The sequence below is a fragment of the Pyxicephalus adspersus genome, chromosome 5 (assembly GCF_032062135.1).
Source record: "Pyxicephalus adspersus chromosome 5, UCB_Pads_2.0, whole genome shotgun sequence".
Taxonomy (NCBI): domain Eukaryota; kingdom Metazoa; phylum Chordata; class Amphibia; order Anura; family Pyxicephalidae; genus Pyxicephalus; species Pyxicephalus adspersus.
Window position 1 is genome coordinate 27,305,818 of NC_092862.1, and position 25,703 is coordinate 27,331,520.

A 25,703-nucleotide genomic window follows, 5' to 3' on the forward strand; every position below is an offset into this window, starting at 1 on the left:
AGATTGCGATCCACCTGTTGGGCACCCCTGGTTTAAGTGATACCTTTTTCTGACTTAAAATTAACCCGGACTCAAAAAGTGATGTTTTTCCATGTTATAGGTAACATCTATAAATGTAAATTGTGTTTAAGCAGTACAGGTAGTCCCTGGGTTACATACAAGATAGGGACTGAAGGCTTGTTCATGAGTTTGTATGTAAGTTGGAACAGGTACATTATCTTAATAAATGCAATTAGGACAGATGTTTGTCTTAACATATTATTAGGCAGCATGGTGTCAGTTACTGTATAAAATCCTCACTGTGAGTTAGGCTAGGTACACACGTGCATAAGTTCTCGTCCGATATTTGGCTCAGGACCGTTATCAGATGAGAATCTTGCGTGTGTACAGCGCTCGTAATGCAAGTGAACACCTGTGTCTTAATGTTTCCCTTCAACACTTTTTGGAAATATGATGACCCCATAAACAAATAATTTTCCCAGTAACAACTGTTGCTTCTTTAAAATTGACTTGTTTCTATGTTATGGGTTTAGAGTTTAGATGCAATGAGCGTCCAGCAAAGATCATTAATACTTCTGTGAAGAGGCGTTCATTTTCAACATAGCATTGCAAGCTTCATTGAGTAGGTTCAAAAAAGGAGAAAGTAGATGCATAGGAACTATCAAGAAGAAGAGAATCCTACGAATAAACAGCTGGGAGGCATAACAGAAAAAAAGGACCTTAAGAGGAAAAGGTAAAACTTAAGAAATATGTGAAAAGGAGGCTAGAATAACAGAAATACCCCAAGCAGACGAACCTTACCCTATTATGCTGCAAAGGTCAAAAAGAAAAGAGAATCACACTTGTTTTGACTGCCTCTGGAATGAACAAAACACATCCACACACCAATATATTAAAAGGCTTGAAAATACAAATCATTTCTAGAACGTGTGAGATGTGATATTATCATAAAGATGTTACTGTCACAACCCATTACACAAACACAGATGATAAAGTGTTCAATTGCATTAAGACGTCTCGCCTTAAATGTCTGGTCATTAATAAAAGTGCCTCACTGGCAATTCACATTCTAACAAAAAAAATGAGGAAACAGAGGTTGCAAATCCACTTACCACTAAGGTCATGTATGCGATTATAAGATAAATTCAGCTTCCTGAGATTTAATAACTTATCCAGCCCTAAGGCAAAACAGAAAAAAACATTTATTAGATGCTGAAAAACATCACTAAAAACAATCACCGATAATAAAACCTGAGATTAAGAATCAAACAGAAAACAATTGTTGAATATATATATTTGTATTAATACTGTAATTTTATTATGTAAAAATCAGGGCTGACTAAAGTTTGGGTGATCCATTGAAAGCTAATATCTGAGGGATAGAAGTGGAAGATAAGAAATAGGAGGCATTTGGTTGTCCAATTTGAAAAAAACCTACAAATATATGGAATGGCAGTGTGTTTGCTGCTTAGATGTTGTTACCAAAGTCCTCAATTGCTGTTTGACAGCAATTTCAGATCTGGGGAAGCTCTATACACTATAAGGATTATCAACGCTAAAGTCTTATTTGTATCCTGAAGAAGCAGACCTATAGCTTCTGTGAAACGCGTTCATGTTATTTGAGACAAAGTATGAACTTTGTATGTCACTGTTTTTTGCTATGAGCAATATGGTTTTAATGAATCAAATATATGTATGGTTTTAAATGTTTATGTATTGTCGATTATGTAACAAAGTATATATTTTTTCCATTTTTATAAACTAAATGGTACATTTCTCCAGAGCATGTATATCAAAAGTCCCAATATTTTTTGTTGCTTTCTTTCAATTTCTGCACTGAATAATAGATAATTTAATTTTGTAAATTGTTCAGTGATTCACCGATTGTTGTACACAAGATTTTGCATTCTGATGCTTGTGGTGTTTATAACAAAAGAAAAAGAAAAACATCAAACACATACCTTCTATTCTAGTGAGATTGTTGCAGGACAAGCTCAGGCTTTGAAGATGTATCAGAGAATCGAGTCCTTCAATTCTACTTATTAGGTTGGATGATAGATCCAAATGTTGTAAATTGCGCAGGTGAGCAAGGCCTTCAATCTTAGATATTTGATTACAATGCAAATTGATTGAATGAAGGACAGAGTTCATTGTAACTTCCAACAAGCTGGTAAAAGAAATTAGGTTTAGTACATAAGACACATACAGATTCAAGTTTGTACATTTAAACCCAACCTGTCATAAACCCATGTGATACAGAACAATTTGCCTTCAGTGAAAACTTTGGAAAACAATGACTAAAGAAGGAAGGTTGCTGAATTACCAGACAAATTGTAACTATTGCCTTAAAGAATAACCTTGTACAATTTATTCCCATCTACCAAGCCCTACTGCTGGTACTTTACTGTGACTGGTTACCATCAAGACCAGGACGTGGCTTTAGGGGGGGTCAGAGATAAAGGTCAGCTTTCCAAGAAAAAGTCACTATCGGTTGAGAATGTCAGCTGCTTATATACTTTGGATATATTGATTGTTGCAATATGTAAAAATCTTTTAATCATATGAGCAGTATTTCCAAAGCTTGCAAAAGGTTCACCACCCATAATACTCGTAACTTAGACCTGATACAGTAGCTTATACTTTACTGAAGATACCATGAAACATTTTAAATATATGCTAAGCTTCTTTACTTTGAGAGATTCCATCACAGATTCAGGTCTACATGAACCTTGTTCTGTTTACATTAGGCATACGAGGCCAAAATAATCTATGTCTTTACTAAAATTACTTTACATGTCTGCTATGCCATATGCCAACAACCTAAGTTCTAGTAATTTATGTAGCTTATTTAAAGTGGAAATAAAGTCCCATTTTACAAAAAATAGGATCAGGCAGGTGCTTATTGCAGAAACAAACAGGCGATGTCCCTTCTGCAAATACAATTACCTGTCTGATTGCTGCCCAGCTGTCAAATTTTGTCAGGGAAACCAGCAATGTCCCTTCTTTGAGGACCTCACCGTAGCATACCCACCAGACTCATAAACCAATAGGGCGGGAGGGTAGGATTACTTTTCCTGCACTTACCTAAAACTTTTCCTCACTCTGTCTCTTCACTAAAATGATCTGTCCTTCTCAAATCCCTGGGCTTTTAACCCCTTTATTCTCCACCCACCTCTACATCACCTTCACCTCTGTCTTCCCCCTTGTGATAACTTCCTGGGCTTTTCTATGAACCCTCCCACCGCCTGCTTCCTGTCTCCTTCAGTCATGCAGGCCTTCCACTACCTTCAAAAGTCATTACGCTTCAGGGCTGTCTGGAAGATGAATATCAAAGGTTTACTGCGGGAGTGATATGTTATAATATAGACGATCCCTATGTAGCAGAAGAAACCAAACATGCAAATTACAGCCACCTCCAGCAGCCAAACAAAAACCATCTCAAATGTGTACATGAGCTGACTGGTTGCCATTTTGTTACTATAAAAGCTTGAGAGGAAAATAGATGTGTCAGTAAAATGAAAAATTGCTTGAGAAAGTTTTTATTCAGAGACAAAAGATTAAGTCTTATAGCTTACCCTGTAGTAGTCTGATAGCTTACCTTGTAATTTGCTTATCCATCAAGCTCAGCTCTTTGTTACTTGGATCTTCATCTGCCATCTTTCTCCTGAATGATGAGCAGTTCCTAAAATGTGGCAGATTTATTGTTAGCGATCATTTCCAAAGACAACTGTTTATTTCATTTTTCTGCCTGAACACTGTTATCTGTTTCATGGTATCATGTATTTGTTATACTTTGCGATATACAAAAGAAAATGTATATTAAAGTCAATGTTACTGTAATTTGCTATCCGTATTTAATGTACAGCGCTGCAAAATATGTTGGTGCTAAATAAATACTGTTTATTATTATTAATAATAATATTAATACCCCCAACTGGATGTCATCTATGTGAAAGTAATGTGTATCAAACATTTCACAATTATCCAAGTTTTGGCCACCAGTTCACGCAAAGGACATTGTAGAATTTGAGAGAGTTAAGCTGCGTACACACTTGCAATTTTTGTCGTTGAAAAGGATCTTTCACGATCCTTTCCAACGACAAAGGACTACACGATACATGAACAGTGCTGTACATACAGCACCGTTCTGCTCTATGGGGAGGGGGGAGCGACGGAGCGGCACCCTGGTGCGCGCTCTCCCCTTCCCTTTCATTAGGATCGGTTGTCGTCCATCGTCCATGGATCCGCCAGGGCGGTCATCCGGACGATGGACGACACCGACTGTACACACGGCAGATTTTCGCCCGATAATTGGCCGGTGCCGATTATCGAGCGATAAAAATCTGACGTGTGTACGTAGCTTAAAGAAGGGCAACTAAACTAATAAAAGGAATGGAGGAGCTCAGCTATTAGGAGAGATTAGCTGAACTGAATCTATTCTCCATTGAGAAGAGACGTTTAGCAGGGGATATGATCACCCTGTATAAATATTTAAATGGTCCATAAAGAGAACTCTCTTCCCCATTATTCACTTTCAGATCATTACAAAGAACAAGAGGGCACTCTTTGCGTCTGGAGGAAAAGAAGTTTAAGCTCCGGAGAAGGAAGGGATTCTTCACTGTAAAGTCTGTGAAAATGTGGATCAGCTCCCTCAGGAAGTAGTTTCAGCAAGTTCTATAGATTGCTTTAAGAAAACGCTGGATGTTCTTCTAGAAGCACAGAATATAACTGGGTATTAAAGCTTTAGAGTAAAGATAGCAGTAACCGTTGTTCTACAGAACATCTGATTGCCTCAGGGGATCAGGAAGGAATTTTTTTCCCGTTGGAGCAAATTGTACCAGGGTTTTTTTTGCCTTCCTCTGGACAAACTATGTCCATAGAGTTTTCTATCTGGGATATGTTTATTTGCCTACTGGTTGAACTTGATGGACTTATGTCTTTTTTCAACCTGACTTACTATAACTATGTAACTATAGTAGAGCTGGTACTTTACCATCTCTGAAGATACCAAGAAACATTGCAAATATATGTTCTATACCCTGTTCTTCTTCAACCTTTTTTACCACTCTACTTTCAAAGGCGCCATTACAATTTCAGGTATATGTGACCTTGCTTTGTTCACATTTGGCCCATTTGCAGCTGCACTGTAACTGCAGACAAAGCGCTATAGTGAGGAAGGCACATATCCATGCAATGCAACTTCTCAACTTCCCTTGAGGACAGAACGATTTAGGCCAATGGTCACCAACTGGTGCTCCAAAATTACCCCCTGCTACCGTTACACATACACATGCAATTACCCTGACACAATCACCTTTCCGGGCATTCACCTCCATTCTGCTCACCCATTCATTCAATTCTCCATTTCCCTCCTCTTTTTCTTCTCATTCATTATCATCATTTTTTCATCCCTCTATCACTTTCATTCATTCTTTAGTTCTACACCCTCTTCCTTGTCCATCATACTAACTCTTCCATATTTAATCCTCACACATCCTACGTTTCTGAAACCACAGCCCTGTGCTACTGTCCCCCCAGGATGTTTAGCAAGCAGGTCTGAGCCTGTGATAGGAGAGTGGGGGGGTTCTGGCATCATGACATCACTCTGGGGGAAGTTTCTGCCCCTTTGAGAAGAAATTAAGAGAAAGACGGGGGTTTAAGACTATAGATTAATTATGTATTCATAAAACAGAGATTCATACATAATTATACAGCAATCGTACTTTATATAATCAGTTCTGTTGTATCGGCACGGAATTGAGATGTAGCTACTGGACAGAATACCACTAACGTGTAGTTATAAATTAAACATTTCAGTCTGGTTTTCCCGATACGTTTCGCCTGGTAGGCTTCCTCAGAGGTATGTTGAGACTGTAGCAGTCTAGGTATATGTAAATATATACACATAAATAAATATACATATGAAGTGATTCAATACATACATAAGTTAACATAACAACGTTCCTTTAAGTGACACACGGCTCCCTGCTACTACATTCATATTAAAGCTGAAGTAAACCCAAAAATCACACTTACCTTCAATCCTGCAGATCAGTCTATCCGTCAGGAAGTTTATTCCATCGGGTCTCTTGTCGTCCCGGTATCCATCTTCGGCCCCGGTGCAGAGGGAGCACCAGGCGCCGCCATCTTCTCCTCTCTTCTTATGTGTTTTTCCTCCTACGTCACCCAATCTCGCACTGCGCAGACGCAGGATCGAGTTGACGTAGATTGGAGGAAAAACTTGCGCATGTGTGAGATCGGCAATCTTTTCCCTATTGATAAACGGGCTGCTTCTGAACATGCCCAAGGCCGGGAGGCTCTGCGCTCCCATTCATTCTTGATTGCCTAGGCAATTGAGAATTAAGGTTAGGGTGCTATACCCTTTTGTTGCACTTAAAAAAAACACATACAAAATTTTTACTTTAAATAAATTGTCTACCCTTTTATGTAAAGTAAAAATTCTGAGTTTAGGTACGCTTTATTGGTCCACGGGATTTAAATGTATGAATTTATTGGTCCGTAAGGTCCGAAAGGTTGGCGACCACTGATTTAGGCTATGTACACATCGGACATTTGTCGCCCCAGACAAAATGTTGTGCTTGTCTAGTGGGAATCTGACATGAATATGCACACAGCGGTCCCTGGATGCTGTTCATCAATCCACCATGATAAATTGATGAATAAATTGATAAATGACTGAATCTGAATGATCACTGTTTACTCTTGTGGAACGGAGTACAGTGAGGAGCCACTCGATCATCCTCCCTATAGGACAGAATGGTGCTGTGAGTACAGCGTTCATTTGTTCATCTGTCACTGGAAGGGATCATGAAGTATGATTCCAGCAATGATCATCTGATTCCCTGCACATTTGTACAAAGTGAAATCTTTACATGCCAACCCTCCAGCAAGGATAGGTAATATATTCCAGCTTCCATGGTGTGATCTTTATTGATGAGATCCTGTGGAACAGTAAACACGCCACATCATCTCTCTAGATGCTGCAGCAAGAATTGGAGTCCTCACCATTCTTGAGATCTAACTGAAAGAATCATGGCGTCCGCATGCCTAGGTGCAGTTATGCTGGTTCCTAAAAGAGGGAGGGGGGGGGAGTATTAGGAAATTAATTTTAGTCCAAATCCAGTTTATTAATAATAATATTATTTAGCTCCCTATGATCTATAAACCCATTGCATTTCACCATAACACTAGGAGGATGGGAGTGCTTCATACTACATTGTATATCATCAATTCTTCACATATGCTCAGCATGACACCGGGAATCACCCACCTGCACGATACAGCTTGCAGCCGCCCTGACACATCCAGCTCTCTGTAACGGCTGAACGCAAACAATACCGGAAGTTGACAGCAACATGGCAACCACACACTTCCCAGGAAACCCAACTCCGCCCAAACAGTGACGTGCTGCGACTAGCCAATAGGCGAGCGCCGTACATGGGTTCAGCATAACAAGATGTGAGATGAGAAGAGAGCGGTGATTGGGCAGATGAGAACAGCGTGTTGTGTGAGGTTCCATGGGGTGACGGTTGGGGTCGGTGATTGGTTGGACGGTTTTGTTGTCACAATTAAGTGAAAATGTTCTCTGTAAATAAACTGTAAATAACGGTCTGCTTCCTGTATGGAGAGCACAGCATGAGCCGTGGGTGCTTCTCTTCCTTACTATTGTACGTTTGTAATGGCTGGGAGTAATGCAGCCTTCTCCCTCACCTGTATATGGCAGGAGGGTGCACAGGGTATGGGGGAATTCATTTACCCCAGTAGCAGGGAATGTCAAGTATTTCTCAGTTTGTTTATCGCCTATTTATTTGCCCATAAGGATGTGAAACAACCCATATCAGCAACATTATTATGGAACAACCCCCCTGAAAAAAAAAGTCTCAGGGAACAGCTGATAAACATGATACATAATGATTATATACAGCGATCATGTGTACACAGAAAGTTAATGGATCTGTTATTAATAAACAGGATTTATATAGCACCAACATATTACACAGCGCTGTACATTAAATAGGGGTTGCAAATGACGGACAGACATACAGACAGTGACACAGCAGGAAGAGAGGACCCTGCCCCGAAGAGCTTACAATCTAGGAGGTGGGGGAAGTAACACACAATAGGAGGGGAGATATGGAATGGTGGAAAGCAGTGACGGTTTTAAGAGACAGAAGAAGATGGGTAGGCAAGTTTAAAAAGATGGGTTTTAAGTGCTCGGAAGGTACCATAACGATACTGGGCAACCCCTGTCAGATTTTTGCCTGAGGTGAGCCTGACATTTGTATCAGGCGATAATCAACTGACGTGTTTACATGATCTGTTCTTACTGGACGACAATGTAAGAGGCATTTATCCCCTTGACTGTGTACTGTAAGCTGTGGATATTGGTAATTATAGCAGGGGTTTCCTGAGCCTTGCGGGGGGGTTGCTTGCTGCAACCACGCTACACATGGGGCTCATTATTAGTGGGATTACTGTATTTATTCTGGCTTCACATGTCTCCCTCTGCCTTAGCATTGGATCTGTGTCCTTGTAGCACTTGCCCTATGATATCCTCCTTCTGCTGATTGTTATATAGATTGCTGTCACTTTTTGTTTTACAGTTGTTGCACTATTGCATTCATTAGCAATAAACATGCTTAACGAATCCCAGAGTTTGTGACTTTTTAGAATATTCTGCTAATGTCTCTTGTTCCTGTTGGTAGAAACCCTGACACAAAGCTGTTGTAAACAGTTGGATTATATAAAGTTTGCTAAAGGACAGGTTTGCTGAATCACCCAGGTTTACTGATAAAAGTGTATCCTCTCCAGCCTTGGTGAGCTTTAATAAATCGAGCCCTATAACCCAGCTGTCAGAAATCTTCACTGGGTCATTTAGGCCATGCAGTGAAATAGACTTAACATTGAGTATTTTGTTTGCAATTATTCAACAAATGTAAGCATTCAATGGTAAAGTTAAAAGACCCAATAGGACTAAATAAGAGACGTTAATTGTTAGGGTGTACATACCATGTTAATGGAAATTTCATTGCTTAAAATAGCAATTATTTTGCCAACTGGCTGCATGGCCAGGGCACAGCACCATGACTACATTGCAGAACATGGGCCAGCAGAAAAGTAATTGCATTGCCACTTATTTATAAGCTGGCTGTTGTGTATGGGGACAGGTTACTTTTAATTACAAGGCTTTTATTTTAATCATCCACTAGCTACTAATTCGTTTAACTACTTGTTGGCAATCACTGCATTTAGTTAATACGCAGTATAACTTTTGCTAGCAGAAGCAATTGATTGCTAATCAGATGAAACAACTGGCTTCCTATTGAGTAAGCTACATAATAGCATGTCCTAGTGATCGGTCTTATATTAGCAATCATGTTTAATTGATTGATTGTTACGCAATGCTACAGCATGTTACTTGTGTAGTTTGCTCCATATTGAGCCATTTGTTCCATCTACTTAGCAATTAATTTCTGCTCCTAGCCATTTCATTCATTTCATCCATCCTTCCCACAGCTCCTCCTCTGCTGCATCTCTTTGTAGTTCTCTACACTGGCTTCCATTTCACCTTAGAATCAAAACCAAGCTTCTGTGCTTTGCCTTCAAATCCACAGTTCTTGTCCAACTTACCTTTCTGACCAGATAGAAAAATACTCCCCCAGCCGCTCTCTCCATTCCTCCGGTGACCTAGGACTGACTTCCTCACTCATAATCTCATCACACGCACGGCTCCAAGACTTTTCTAGAGCTGCTCTGACTCCCTAGAATGGTCTTCTTCGTCCTATTCAGCATGCTCCTTTCTGCTCATTTAAAAGAGCACTCAAAAGTTTTTTCAAACTTGCCTACCCGTCTTCTTCTGTCTTTTGAAACCGTCACTACTTCCCACCACTACATATCTCCCCTCCTATTGTGTGTTAAATCCCCCATAGATTGGTAGCTCTTCAGGGCAGGGTCCTCTCCTCCTCCTGTGTCATTGTCTGCATTCGTATGTCAATTGCAACCCCTATTTAATGTACAGCGCTGCGTAATATATAGGTGCTAAAGAAAACCTGTTTGTTATTAATCATAATCATAATAATAATAATGATTTCATTGCTTCTAGGAGATTTACCTGCTTGTTGGTAGTTACCTGATTTGTAGCACATTGAAACCAATGTGATACTAATGAGATACCTTGCTTAATGAGACTGTACTAGACTTTTAATTATTGGCAAAGCCCTTCTCTTTAAAGTTCCATGGAGTAGAAAAGAAGCCAACACCTTCACAAGAGCTACGTCACCCGATCTTCTGCGCAGTGCGAGATTGGGTGATGTAGCAAGAAGACGGAAGAGAAGACAGAAGATGGCGGCATCTGGCGCTTCCTCCTCGCCGGAACTAAGAGGAATTCCAGGATGATGCGGGATGGGATCGGGGGAAGGACCAGTGCCATTGAGGGATCTGCAGGAATAAAGGTAAGTGCAATTTTTTATTTTTAGTTTACTTCCGCTTTAACTGTAACAGATTCAGCAATTGCAGCCTGCAAATTTTTTTTTTTCATGAGAGATATATATCAATGACCCTTTTACCAAAATATGTATAATGTAGCTGGCCAAACATTAATTAATTTATTAACTAATTAAAGTAGACATTGGACATTTACTATGGAATATCCCTTTTGTAATAAATCATTTTTTGTATATTTTGTTAGTTCGCTTTTCTAACAGCGAACAGACATCACTCTTTATTTATTTTGTAATCATGTTACAAGTTCTAGACATGGTTATGATTATATTGTCTCCAGAACTTTTTTTATTCTTGCTTATTACCTGTTTGGATGATGTTTAGCAGTGTCATTATCTATATCATTTTCTCTAATCAGGTAAAAGCTACCATACTACTATACCTAACTGAAAAGTAAATCTGTACAAAAAACCAAAACAAAAAAATAATAGGATCTGGTAGGGTCACCCAGGATTTCAGCATGCTTCAAGCAAGGAAGGACTATAAAGCAAGTTTAAAATAACACGTACAAACTTTTTCATGTCTGCATTAACAAAAAACAAACCATAGAGTTAACGTATTGTGGTAAATAAAAAGGTTTTTTGTTCTTTGGGCAAGGCAGTCAGATTAAAGCAATATTGAAAGCCTGTCTACATATTTTTTTATGCAAGCAAAAGTGCATCCCACTGCCTAATATTACTAAAGAATGTTTATGATTATGCTGCTTTGCCATTTAGGTGGTAAGGAAGAGATAGTTTTCTGCTATGGAGAACAGATGGTGGATGATGGATGATGGATGATAGGTGATGGATGATAGCTTGCTAAGGCCTATTGTGCCAGCACTATTCATACCGTGTTTCCCCGAAAATAAGACCTACCCCGAAAGTAAGACCTAGCACTATTTTGTAAACCTGCCCTAATATAAGACCTACCCCGAAAATAAGACCTAGGAGAAAAAGAAAATAAAAGCATACATACCGGTAAATTAAAAAAGTACTCACTGAGACAGCTCCAGAAATCTGATCCTGCATGTGTGTCCTTTATGCTGGCTGCAGCGTGTGTGTCTTTGATGCTGGCTGCAGGGCGTGTCTATTCCTGAGCCAAACTGAAAGTAAAAAGCCTGCACTGAACAAGGAAGCAAGCTGCTGATCCCTGCCATGAGTGATCATGAGTGACTTTCAACAATAAATGTGTACTGTAGTCTTCTTCATGGAAAAATAAGACATCCCCTGAAAATAAAACCTAGTGTGTTTTTGGGAGCCAAAAAAAATATAAGACAGTGTCTTATTTTCGGGGAAACACGGTATATGATGCTTGCCACTAGTCCTATAAGATTTGTGGCTGTCTTGCAATTCAAATAGTGATATTACAAGAAGAGAAGGGGACTAGGAGCAGGGCCGGCATGACTGGGATGGGAGGGCAGCCCCCTACAGGATTGTTACAGGTTAATGGTAAATTGAGGAGAGAGAGGTGGGATTAGTTAGAGGCTGGGTTGGAAGTATAGGGGAGGAGAGTAGAGGAATTAAGTAGAGGGTACATAGGAAACGAGGGACAGAATTTTTGTGGGAAGAAAATTTCCCACCCGCCCCCTTTATTATTAATATGCTAATGTTATGTTATGGTAATGTTATGTTAATGTGATGGTAATTTGAATGTTAACTTATGGTAATGTATGTTATTTAATATGGTTATTTATTGGTATTTATTGTTTAATAAGAAGTTTATATTTGTTAACAAAAAAAACGGCTGCTTGCCAGCCATTTCAATACCAAACAGGTGTTGTGTTTTTTGGAGAGGGGGGAGGGATGGCTGTTAACTAAGAGGGTTGAGAAAATTGGGAGGTCAAGGATAGTGAAAGTTGGGGGCGGGAAAAGTTTAAAATCAAAGATTTAGTTAAGTGCAGGAAATGTTTTAAGTGGGAAATGTTTAATGAAAAATGGGGAGGGGAAGGAAAAGCTTTTGTCAAGGGGTTTGGGGTGAGAGGGGGTGAAGATCCGAGCTACCCGAGTCATGATCTTATTTATTATCATTCACAATGATGAACAGCCTGTTTGACTTTCTACAGAATAAAGTATTTTTCAAAAGAAAAGGTAGGTGTTAAAGTTTTTTTGTTATGAAGCCCTAGATTACAGATCTGCAAGACGTGTAATTATTGTCAGTATGTGAAATAGGTTATCAAATTGAGCCTTACAGAGTTTTAGACTTCTTAATTATCTTATAATGCACATAAATTCACATATTCCACTACTAGTGCCAGCCTTTATCAAGTCTTCTGACAACCAGAAAAGAGCATTAACAGCTTTAAAGCAAGGCATTTCCATGCATGAAGACCAAAAAAAGTACAGGGCAGGTCATGCTGAGAAAAATACAGCGCCTATTCATGGCAGTATCATAGTGAATAGAAAATGTAAATCGTTTATCCTGATAGCTCTTTGTTTAATGTATGAGAGCCAGAAGCTATAATTACTTCAATTTTTTGATTCAGCAGTAGAGCACTTTTCATCTCTAATTTATGAATGGCAATTATTTATTTGGTACTGTTTAAACAAAGACATTCCCCGATGGAGAGGCACTTTCATCTGCACATTTTCATATTAACTGATAAATGTGTTTTGTGGTTAATTTATCAAAACATGTGTAAATATTAATACATTGAACTCACATTAATCAATAGACTTAAGTACTGTACCGTTAGTCCTACATAACTTGTTTTTCTGAGTGCGTCGTTTTTGTTTGTTATATTTTTAGGTACAAATTAGTTTATTTAACTTTAAAGTATACATTTTTTTCTGCATAAAATTAAGTCCTGCATTAGTGTCTCTCAATTTGCGCTTTTAAACAACACAATTTACACACTGTTTGGCAGAATTATGGATGCTTAAATTTCACAGTGATGTACTAATATCATGCAACATTTTACATACATACCAGTATATTTTACTAATGTCGGACAATATACAATATTTATTAAACCGATTTTAAATGGATTTTAATGGCACCAAATTCCAATAATTCTATCTAATACACATTGATTATTCATAGAAACATAATTTTTAGTACATTAAAAACACAAGAAAATTGTGTAGACAAATGACAAATTATACAATTTTTGTCGTTAACAGTTCTAATGTACATATTCTACTAATTGTTCCATTTTCTTTTCACAATATATATTCCTTTCTCAGGAGGCATGGGACATCAAAAAAACAATTAGTAAATATTTTTCAATCTTTTGTCAACCAGGCAAATCAATCTATGTGTAAAAAACTTTTTTGAATCTTTGACAAGATCCTACATTACACAGCTGACCGTTCTTAAAGCTTTTGAGGGAGTTTTACTTCCCCATTCTTCAGGGTCAATTTTAACTTTGTAAAGTTTACAGCTTCACTTTTCCTTTGTAAATATAAGATCCATTCTCTATTCTCCACACCAAATGCGGTCTGCTGACTGTGAATATGTTCAGTGGAGCTGTTAACAAAACTACTCAAAATGCTACATCTCCCTAGCTACCTAGCAGTGTGCACCAAATATTCATAAATGGGATTCCCAAAACATTGTGTATGACCAAGTTTTGCTGCTCCTAGCATTCTTCATACAACTTTTTCTAACTCATTGACACTTGAAGAAGAATTGCCTTAGGCAGACAGAAACAAGCAGAGTGGGAAAATGTGCACGCTGCCAGTTCCATAGCGGTGCTTTTTTATTTCGGAAAAATATAAGTTTGTGATCTCCAGAAAAAATAGTTGTTTAATCTGTTGAAATTTTGTAGATTGGTGGAGCTAAGGTAAAATACCATATACCTCTCCACAGGAAGGTTTAGCTACTTCAAAAATAAAAATAATTTTGGGGGTCTTTTAATACAATCACAAAAAATGCGTTCCCTTTTTTGTTAAGTGAAAATTCCCCTTGTAAAGTGATCATTTTTTTCTAAGTCAACAATCTTTAGTGAATCAACCATAATTGTCCCGCTGTACACTCTTGTTCCCCCCTCAAAAATGTTTTAGAAAACTAAAAAGACTTTTAAATAGGAACAAAAAGGCTATACACACTTTACACTTAGTAAACACCTAAAGTACTAACTGTTTCTGTATGACTGTCTAAACAAGTCCCAAATTCAGTTGTAATGTGACCCATAAGCCATATTGTTAAAGAGGGCCAGTTTAAGGGTAGGTTAATCTGGACACTTATTCCCCACTTTTCCAGGGCCCCAAATATTATACTGGCAGGGTATGCAAGGACTTGGAATGCTATGTGTGTAAATCTGGGGCCCCCACTTCACAATTGCCTAGTACCCCAGTTTTCTGAAACCATCCCTGCACTGTAGAACAGGCAAACACAACTGTGAACGTAGGCGCAGTACTGCATTGTTGCCACACGATGACAGAAAACTGCATTAGGTGAACTTCACTGACAAACTTGGCAAGTAGTTTTGGGAATTTGCAGAAACATTTGGGGATAAAATCATGAGAGCAGCACTTTTTGTGGGAAGCCATAGTTCCTCCTCCATAACATTCAAAAATATAGAACATTTTTTTATGTTGTCACTTTGCCTATCAGCACCCGCTTAAAGTGTTTTCATTGTTACTTACCTTCCCTGAACTATAACTATAAAAATAGGGTGACCATTTTTTTAAAATTTTCATTGTAATTGATTTTAATTTTTTATTGGTTGGGTAGACTACTACTGGTGGATCTAAGGTAAAATACCATATACCTCTCCACAGGAAGGTTTAGCTACTTCAAAAATTAAAAAAATTCTGGGGGTCTTTCTTTTAATACAATTACATTTTGTGGCTCTGGTTAGATTGAATGTTTGCCTGTTTATAATAATTAAAAGATCTGTAAAATATTCAAATAATATATATATATATATATATATATATATATGGGAAAAATAGTCAAAGTATAACAGGCTGTCAAATCTTTGCCACTGCAAATTTGTTTTTACAGTCTTGCTGTGTACAGAAGTGCAGTCTGCTGAGATTCAGGTTAGAGAATTGTATTCTGTCTGCTTTGTAGTATCTTCCTACCTCTTTAGGGTCTGTGGAGTAAACTAATAAATCAGGATTTCAGCCTGCAGACACAGAGCAGTTCCTGCTCAAAATAGATTTGAGAGCCCCAGTGGGAGAAATCATGACAAGTAAGTACATTTGGAGATTCAGGGAAGAATATAAAATCCCTATGGCCTTTATTAGGTATACCCCTAGAAAAAGATCTTGCTTTAAATCTAAAAAAGCTGTATGTCTTTTTCCTTTTTTTTTGTGTTTGGATTATTTTACAACAGTTACAACATCTCTAGTGCAAAGCATGCAAATACATAATATGAATTGACTTTAGGTTGATATACTGTTTATACATGATGTTTATACATGATGAAGAAATATATTTTGACCATACATATTTATTTTGTATATTGAATGTATGTGTATATACACATTGTGCACACACTTGTTTGATTTATTAAAGAGCAATTTCAATCCACCACATTTTAAATTATTTTATGTTCACGTTCAAAAGGTAATGTAAAGTTTTATAACAGATATAATAAAATAGTTGCATATAAGCTATTGACATGCATTTAGGGGTGAATGAATGAATTTTGAATGAAGATAAACATCAGTTGATAAACTTGGTGAGTAAAAAATACACCATTTTTAATCAAAGGGAAACTTTCTCTAAAATAAGTTGAGGATCTACCCTCTTTCTTGTTTGTAAGAAAATCAGATGGGTGTCCCCTCCCACCTTTTTTATTTGCCTTTAGGATAGAAGCTATTACCTTAGCTTTGAGAACATCTGCAGATTTCTCTGGTATAAATGTGGGTTTCAAGGAAAAAAAGTTAGCATTATAACGGATTGTTTTAAAAATGCATGTAAATGCTCCTACCGCCAATCAGCACTAGAGGTGAATGGGGAGACTTGCCTTCTAGTGCCTGGGGATCCCACACTGTCAGAAGTCCCACAGCTGTGCTCATATCATGAATCATGGAAATCATCCTGTGGGATAACCTCTAAAAAAAAAAAAGTTCATTAAAAGTAAACACTCAAGCGTCATCAGTGTTTACCTTTTCAGCCAATCAAGAAAGAGGTCATGTGGGGACACTGCACCCGGAGACCCTGGCGAAGCTGTGGCATGTTCTCTGCACCCACACCACTGCTAGGGTCGTGGGAGCAGTGTCCCCACACAACCTCTCTCTTGATTGGCTGAAAAAGAGATGTGGCATGTGCCAAAAGCCCCCTAGAGATTCTGGGAGCAGTGTGCACATACAGCTTGCCCCCTTAGGACCTCTCCAATCAATGCAGAGGTTGTATGGGGACACTGCTCCAGGCAGCACTATTGCAGGTTTTATTTACTACTATACTCATTCCCCAGGGTGTAGGGGTGGAGATCTGGGCTTCCAGATGCCAAAGTCCTGCCAAAACTATTATAGAAGCCTCCATTGTTTTCAATGAAAGCTTTCATAATAAGGTGTTAAAACACTTATAAACACCTGAAAACAGCTATTGATTTCAGCCTCCATTGATTTAAGAGCATTTTTGTGTGTTTTTAACTTTTAAAACACAGCAAGGGAGGTTTTCCCAAACGCTCAAAAACGTGCCTTAAGGAGGAAACACCCTGGCGTAGATTAGTCTATTGGAATGCATGGGAATTTCAAACATGGGCTTTTAAACACTGGGGAAACAGTCCATCTAGAGCCAGCCTAATGGATATCCCAGGCACATAACCACCATCATGTTTAGCCATTATATTTCAGTCTTACTGAGTAAACATGACACAAAGACATTACTATATAAATGACTATAAAGACATATGTAACTTTCTCTTTAGGGGCCTGGAAGTTTTTACCATCTGTTAAATTGATGATAAAGGGTATGGCCACTAGGATGTTTCTGGATTTAGTAGTTTATATTACTTATTATTGTGATAAAATAAAACAGAACACTCATCCTATGCTTTGGGAAATCAGTTTTACCTATCTACAAGAGTGCATGAATCAAGGGGTATTGTAAATAAATGTACAGCGTGGGATTTCTGGATTGTCTTGCTTGCACAAGTATTTATTCTTTATCTCAAGTTATGTGTGGGAAGGAGGAGGGTTTTTTCAGTTGTAGAAAATAATATACTTTCTCTTTTTCCTTTTAATAGTGTTTTTTTATTATGCACTTTGTGGTTAGTTTTGTTATATATTGCTAAATGAAGCAATAAAATATTTTTTTTTTTTTAAAGATTAACAGAAAGTATTAGAAATATAAAATAATTTTGTGTTCAGCAGTTTCCCCTCTATAAATTGGATATAAATGTAAAATGTAGGCCAGTTTAGAAAATGAAAGTCATGGTGTAATTTAGAGCTGTTCATGAGATATATGGTCATTTTAATGTTTTGTAGATCTGTTTATATACACAAAAAGATGAACCCCTTGTTGCCCTCAATCTATATATTTTACTGCTGTACGAATGTGTAAAAAAAATGAAGAATGAAACATGAATATTAAAAAACAGAAACAAATACATTTCCTTTTTGTATTTTTTGTGGAATTATAGACAGCATTTCTAAAACTCAAATTAAGCACATTTTAAATAAATGAAACTCCGACTGCAGCTTGGACTTTAACTTGGCCACAGCTTTTATAATCAGTTTGATTTAACAGGCATGATTTTTTTTAAAGCTCTCCAAGGCTGGAGAGAATACACTTTCATCAGTGAAGCTGGGTGATCCAGCAAATCTGGAATGGATTTCTTAAAAGTCATTTGCTATATGTTAGCACATGTTTTAAATTCTGGACCAGATCCATTCCAGGATTGGTGGCTCACCCAGCTTCACTGATTAAAGTGTATCCTCTCCAGCATTGGAGAGCTTTAATAAATCAAGGCCCAAAGTGTTTATTAACGCAACCATAACTTTCAAAATGTCAAATTCCAACATTAGAGTAGGTGACAATACCAAATGGTGAGAATTAAACAACCATGGCTCAAGCTCTAAATCAAAAAATCCTCCCCAAATGAAGAGATTGAACCACATAACTTCAGACCAAAACGAAGGGTATGGGGGGCTAGGGATGCTTCATCAGAATCTTCTTCAATTGTATTTTAATCATCATTTCTTCCTCCTATGGTTTTCGAATAGACATCACCAACTCCATTAACCCACTAACCAACTCAGGCCAGCCCTGCTATTCGTTTACTATGCTCCCCTGTCATTATAATTATTATTAACCATTGTTGTTAGGATTTGTTTGTGTTTGCTGACATTTTGGTAATAATTCTGTTTTCGAGATACAGTACAGTAACATTTTTCTCATTTGGGTCCTTGAATTATGTGAACCCCTGATGTATACCATTAAAAACCAGCTTAATATAACTCATTATAATCACTGTCTGTATTAGGGAAGGATACCACATTTCAAACAAATTAAATTATAGTATTTTGTAATTTTCTTCTGACTGATAAACTAAGTTTAATGTTTAGAAGAAAACAGTCAGAGACACTCACCGCTTTGGTGTAAAACAGCAGTCAATCAATCATAAAAATATTGCTTTTCAAATAAAACAGTGATACAGCTAATCTTCAGAATGGTCCTAATTTTTACAAAGGGCTTTTGATTTATCATTTGTAGCTGGCTGTTTCTCTAGCTGTATGGTTTTAGCTGCTAGCTGTGAAAATTGTTTTCCACTTGTTTCCCATGGTTTATATACCTCTTTCTTTTTGATACGTTTGGTTTAATGGTGTGCTCCATATCGGTGCATACATACTTTTTCTTCCTTTGCTCCAGCAGGGAAACCCTGTGTAAGCTTTAAGGTATTTTAGCTGCTGATATGCTGCTAGCACAGGAAAGAAGGGCAGCAGGTTGCCTGCCTTTTAATACCCAAAAGTACTACATTTTTTTTCACTCCTAGCAATTGAACAACATGACAGGGTAATGGAAAAGGTTAGTGTGTGCTGATGGTGCCTGCAACATTAAAGCAAACCTGTTACTTTGCTTTAGATGGGAAGAGAAAAGGTTTGCTTTATAGATTTAAAAACCTAGGCATGTACAGAATGGACCTGTGCACTGCGTTCTATAAGGGCGTACTAACAATGCACCTCAAATGTCCAGACAAACCACAGTCTAAGGCTATGTACACACATGCAATAATTATCGTTGGAAACGAACGACTAATGACTGATCGTCCGATAATTGTTAAAAAAAGTGCACAATGATGCCCATGAGCGAGGAATGTCGCTGGAAATGAACAACTGTCCCGGAGGATCTGATTGGGTGATGTTCGTTCGCTATCTATTGTGTGTACAGTCGTTCAGTGATCATGAATTGTTCTGCGATACACTTTCTCCTGTACATGTCACTTTCTGCATCGTTCAAACAATCATATCTAGTGTGTACATTATTGGTGGAATATTATTGAATGATCGTATCGTTTCAACATCCTTCAACATCCTATACGATCCTTCAAAATAATCGTGAATAATCACTGATCGCTCCTTAATTGTTTGTTTTCTAACAACAATTATTGCACGTGTGTACGTAGCCTTAAGCCGCATACACACGTGCAATTCTTGTCATTGGAAAGGATCTTTCACGATCCTTTCCAACGATAAGAACCGCACGATGCATGAACGAGTGCTGTACATACAGCACCGTTCTGCTCTACGGAGAGGGGAGGGGGAGGGCAATGGAGCGGCACCCTGCTGCGTGCTCTCCCCCTTCCCTTGCATTAGGATCGCTCATCGTTCATCATCCGTGGATCCGCCAGGACGGATCCACGGACGATGAACAACCTGGGCTGTACACACGCCAGATTCTCGCCTGATATCTGGCCGATGCCGATTATTGGGAGAGAAAAATTTCAGGTGTGTACGTAGCTTAACTCTCTGATGATAAGATCCACTTTGTTTTTACTTACAGTTCCATTAAACTAACTCCTCTGCACTGGCTTCCACAGTGCTGTAACCAAGTTGTAAATAATGTACTGGCTCAGGGGAAGAAGGTAGTTTGAAGAGGTTTGTCAGACCATGAGCAAAATAAGAGGGTGCATGGAAGGACAGAACTAGGCAGCATAAAAAGGCTGCTAGGGGAATGTATAGGTGAGGACCTGAGAAGTGTCGTAAGAAACATGCATGGGGAGTACAACGGTGTTTATTTTTTCCTGCAGAAATAACATTTATAATATAGACAAGAGTGGAAACACTTTGCCTGAGCCTACCATTTAAAAATTCCTAATTCAAACACCTAGTAACTACTTTTTAACCTGCAACAGTTGTAACAATTAACACTTAGTCAGTAGTATGTTTTTGCACTATAACAAGGTTGCATTATGTATGCTGCCCAGCACATTGCACTCTACTGGCTTCTGACTAATTCCAAGTAAAAATGTCTCTTTATGGCCTCCTTTATTAATGATTACTTTTAAAATTATAATATTATACATGTAATGAAAACATTATTATACATCAATCGATTATTACTTGTAGTATATTGACCAATGTAGTTAATATTGATTTGCACTACTACAAAAAGTATTCTTGTTAAAGAATGACTACAAAACAATTGCTTTCTTTTAATCTTTATTAAAACTTTTGATCTTAAAGTGAAATTATTTAACATTATGTTTTAATTACACCCCACACACAATATACAGCTTTAAAATGTAAGCAGTTATGTGACATCACTTTCCAGTAAGCACAGACAGGTAACAATTGATGTTGTTTTCTTCCTTCTCATTCTTCCTTCTCTCCACAGAAAAGAACAACAATATCCATATGATGGTTTCCTGCACTAATTATTCTGTATGTATAAAAAGTTTTATTTAGAGTGACTGCCCTCTTTAGGAACCTTATCCCTCTATCTCTTCTTTCCTCTTTATTATAGATCTCTATAGAAATATATGTTAGCTACAAAAATACCACATCACACGGGTTTTCCCAATTTATGTACATAACAAATTTTCTAGTGCTGTTGCATGGGGGTTTACCCATAGCTTTTCTTTAAAGCCCATCTCCAGGCATAACAGAATCCTGCTAACCTTTTTCCCTGACCACTTTCTAACAATTCTGTTGTTTTTTTTTTAAATGTCTTACCTTGTGAAGCAAGAAATGCTCACCTGAATCTACATTCTGGTTCCTTCCTGTCCACCTGCACCGATGTTACTCATTTTCTAAACTTGCTGTAGGGCCCCACAGCAGAAGATGTCCACGTCATATAAGCATGTGGACATTTTAAAAGGACCCATCAAGAAATTGGAGAAAAAGAGAAAAGCTAAAGAAAAGTAAAAATGTTTTGTTTTTCTTAAATAAAAAACAGGTTCTGGGTCGAGGGGGGAAAGGGTGGAAATAAAATGTGGAAGGGTGTGATGTGGTTTAACATTTATTGCAATATAAAATACTTCTATTTTTAGATAGGAGAAGATTGCAAACAATTAGAAAATTGGACAACACTTTAAAGTGCAAATATCAAGTATGCAAAAAGAATCAAATATCAAGAACCCCTATAATTAAAGGGGATTATGACAATAATACACTAAAACGTGGAAATTACCTGAATTACTGAGGAAGGGGGTTATACAAAAATGAAACCCCAGCACTATCCACAAGATAGTGAAAGAACAGTCCAGCTCATACTTACACAGTAGCGGAGGATAAAAAACATAATATTTATGGAGAAAAATGGGGCAACAGACAACTAGCTTCCAAAACACCCACGAACACAAAATAAAAAAAAGGGGTGATGGAAAGGGCCAGAAGAGGGGTAAAGGAAGGGCCAAGTGTTCCTATTTCCTAATTGGAGTATGCATGTATAATAAGTAAATGTCTAATTTCCCCAGGTAAGTGGACTCAATCCACGGCTGCTAGAGATTAAGACATTTCTCATATTTGTTTCACATAATTGCAAACAGTTTTTCATTGCATACAGCTCTTACCCTGAGCAAAGTGAAGAGTTGGGGATTTCTATGCATTAGCCAAGTTAGTTTAGCAGCTTGCGGTTTTTATTTCATGTTTTGAAGTCAGGTAAATGTAAAATATTTCCTTTGAATATTTAATATTCATCCCTTCAGCAGTTAGCGATTGAGAATTATTGCTAAGCTGTCCAGCTTTATCAGGTGGCACACACATAGCTGAATTAGTCACTTTGGTGACTTAGAGTAGAGTAGAGGGGAAGGTGATATTTTGAATCCCTAGCCTACAGAAGTCTACTTAAGTGCAGAACTAGTGATGGGCTTCCTTATAGAGGACTGAGCACGTACAGTACACATTCAGCTAAGAAAGCATGAACATGCATGTTAAACATTTATAAGTAGAACAGGGATTTTATACACATCAGTTTATAAACTTTCAAAAATGTTTTAAAATATAATATATAATAAATATATATTTTATAATATATAATATTCCACAAGCCACTATATTTTCTCTCAAAGGTTTTTCACATTATGTTGTTGTCTTTCTGCACAGACTTTTCTTGGTACCTTACTTGAGGCCTTTTAGACACTTTGGGGATCTAGATAATAGATGCCGAAGAAACAGGGCAAGAGACTCAAGAATCGTAGCTTGAACATATTTTTCACTAAAGGCTTTAGAAACAGATTAGCATTGCCTAAAGAATGGAGTTTAGAATAGAACAAATTTCAATTTACCAAGTGATTGCAAGTAAAGACCATGTAATCAAGCACTATAAAATACAAATGTGATTAGATGCAAACTAGTATCTGGTATTATGCTCATATAGGATTTAATTAATTTATTGGGAGAAATAAACAAAGGGTGGCACAGACACATCTGCAACAATCTTACAAACCCCTTCATCAGGACGAAATGCTAGTCCACATGACAGTTAAAGAACTGTAACATTGCCAAAAAATACCTGTCAGAGATGACTACAACAGGAATGTTTGGAAGGTTCCCCAATGTATGATGGAACCTCCATGGTTTTTTAAGTACTTTTACTATACCTGCAACAATTTTTGCCATGACATCACCATTGTATTTTACCAAATATTTTATTTTTTTGGATAGAGTGCATATGGACTTAAGCCTCTCAAATTTGTATGACTGTTTTGACTCCGTAGAGATGATTTATAACCCCTCATGTTCAGTCCCGATGACACCAAAACAAGGAAATAATTGTTACCGGGAAAGGAAAACGGACACTGAATAAATCCTTCCATCTGCAGCCTGTCCCAATTAAGGAGGTTTGACAATCTTTCCTAAAATGTGGCACCAGATAAAATAATTGGAAAGCTTTCTATTGTGAACAAAGAATAATTTCTAAGATATTTACTTTAGTGATAACTAATTTAATAATAACTCAGCTAACCAGCTAAATTTTGTTAAAGTGAAATGGATCCTGGCACTAGAACAGTTTTGTGAGTTTAGTGAGTTATTTGGAATATCTCCCTAGAGGTACTTGTGACAGCATGGTGGCTTCCCTAGAGTTTCTAATGGCAGTGTGGTGGCTAAGTGGTTGGCACTCTAACCAGTCATGGTGAAGACACGATATACATGAAGCTTGTAACTTCTCCATGTGTTTGTTGCTTTCCTTCCACAGACTAAAAACATACTGGTAGGTTAATTGGCATTTCTGAAACTGCATTAGGTGACATTTGACTAGGGCTATATGTTGAATATGCACCTGAGAATAGAAAACGATGCTGTCAGCAGGGCAGTAGGTAAGGGAAGAGATATACTATTCATATTTAGTCCTAGGGTAGAAAAGTATAGTTTATATAACTTCCTATTTGATTTTTTTCTTAATTTGAGCAATTACATCTTCTTAGGATTACCTCAAAGTCCCTCCCCAATGCTGAAGGGCATGCAGCATGGTTGGCAGTTGCCTGTTTCCTTGCTATGGTAATATCAATCTGCCTGCCTAGTGTGTCCATTAGTTTATATCTGGAACATGGGGTACGAAAAAAAAAATACATTCAATACTCTTGTTGCTGAAATCGCTCTACATGACGATTGAACATTGTATTATAAATTCAGATTGGTTTAACACCAGAAGGGGAAAATATCAGAATTCCAAATACGGTACTGCTAAAAGTATAAAGACACTTTAACAATAAATTTTATATTTGCACATGTCCCTCCAGCCTGTGAAAATACCAATATGATGGATTGCTTTTAATGAGGAAAAGCTTTTCTTCCAGCAATGCTGCCTGCAGTCGATTGCCTTTTCTGAACAAGCTGCTTCCCAGAGATGGGCTGTTCATTTAATTTCCCATCTCCCATTCAATCTCCAATCTCCCAGATCTCCCATCTCGAAACGGCAAAGTCTAGCAGTGGCTAGAAACATCCCATAGAGTCAGCCATCTACTGGAAACAGGTTTTATGTTTGGTTACGCTGGAGTCCTATTACATTTTAGTTATAGATAGAGAAGGAAAGAATAGATTCAGAAACCTTAAAAGTCCCCTTTTCCTTTCTTTAATTGAAAAATGACAGATACTTTTTCACTTATCCAAATGACATAACAAACATTTTTTTAAATATATTTACAATATCAGAAGGGAGAGAATATGAATCCTTAATTATTAAGGTACAATAGTATTAGAGGATCTCCATCTTAAGAATGCTAAGTGCTTTTCCAATTATTCTGCTAATGCTCTCATGGAAATGCATAAAATACATTCTTTTATTTTTTTAAATCTGAACATTGTTGGCCTCTGGGATCTTCTGCTTATTACATTATTCTGTATCTTGTTGTCCATTCAGGTCTTGCTTCCTGTTGTCTCCCAGTACCTGTGAAGTTCAGGACTTTGTTGTACCTTGCTGTTTATGCTAAGCAGTGTCATTGTTTATATACCTTCTATACACAGCATGCTGGGAGTGCAATGCTTCAATAAAGCCACCTGTGGTTTGCAGCTATCGACTGATGTCCCTCCAGCTGACATATCTTAGAATCACAAAACTGAGTAAAAATGTTTAAAATAAGTATTGTTTATGAAGAATTGTAGGAATGGGTGAATCTGCCTGGATTTCATTTACCATGGGTCCTGGAATTTTAAAACCTAGCAGCATATATCTTTAAATCTAGGGGGAGCATATCCTGGTAAAAAATTCTGGCCATTTTACGGCTAGTAGGCACAGTACTGTTAAAAAAAGGCATAAAATACTGGGTGCCCCATGAGGAACATTTAGGTTCCTATGGAATGCAGGGCAAGCAACATCTTTTAAGAATAGACTGGAGTGTTTTATTGAGATTTTTCAAAAGAACA

At 37.6% G+C, this 25,703-nt stretch overlaps 1 protein-coding gene across 6 annotated transcripts in view; it reads right to left on the bottom strand.

Annotated features, from left to right (window-relative positions):
• LRRCC1 (leucine rich repeat and coiled-coil centrosomal protein 1) overlaps positions 1 to 25,703 on the bottom strand; it is a 53,955-nt gene that overhangs the window by 23,230 nt on the left and 5,022 nt on the right. The window contains exons 1-5 of one of the 6 annotated variants that reach the window (XM_072410981.1): positions 7,292 to 7,358; positions 7,027 to 7,090; positions 3,599 to 3,682; positions 1,962 to 2,167; positions 1,113 to 1,178 (exon numbers count right to left, since the gene is read on the bottom strand). In XM_072410981.1, coding sequence (XP_072267082.1) covers positions 1,113 to 1,178; positions 1,962 to 2,167; positions 3,599 to 3,682; positions 7,027 to 7,090; positions 7,292 to 7,325 — 454 coding nt within the window. In that variant the 5' untranslated portion in view covers positions 7,326 to 7,358. Of the gene's footprint in view, positions 1 to 801; positions 858 to 1,112; positions 1,179 to 1,961; positions 2,168 to 3,598; positions 3,683 to 6,036; positions 6,908 to 7,026; positions 7,091 to 7,291; positions 7,387 to 25,703 lie in introns of those variants that run through there. The other 5 variants (XM_072410980.1, XM_072410982.1, XM_072410984.1 and 2 more) reach the window with 5 other exon arrangements.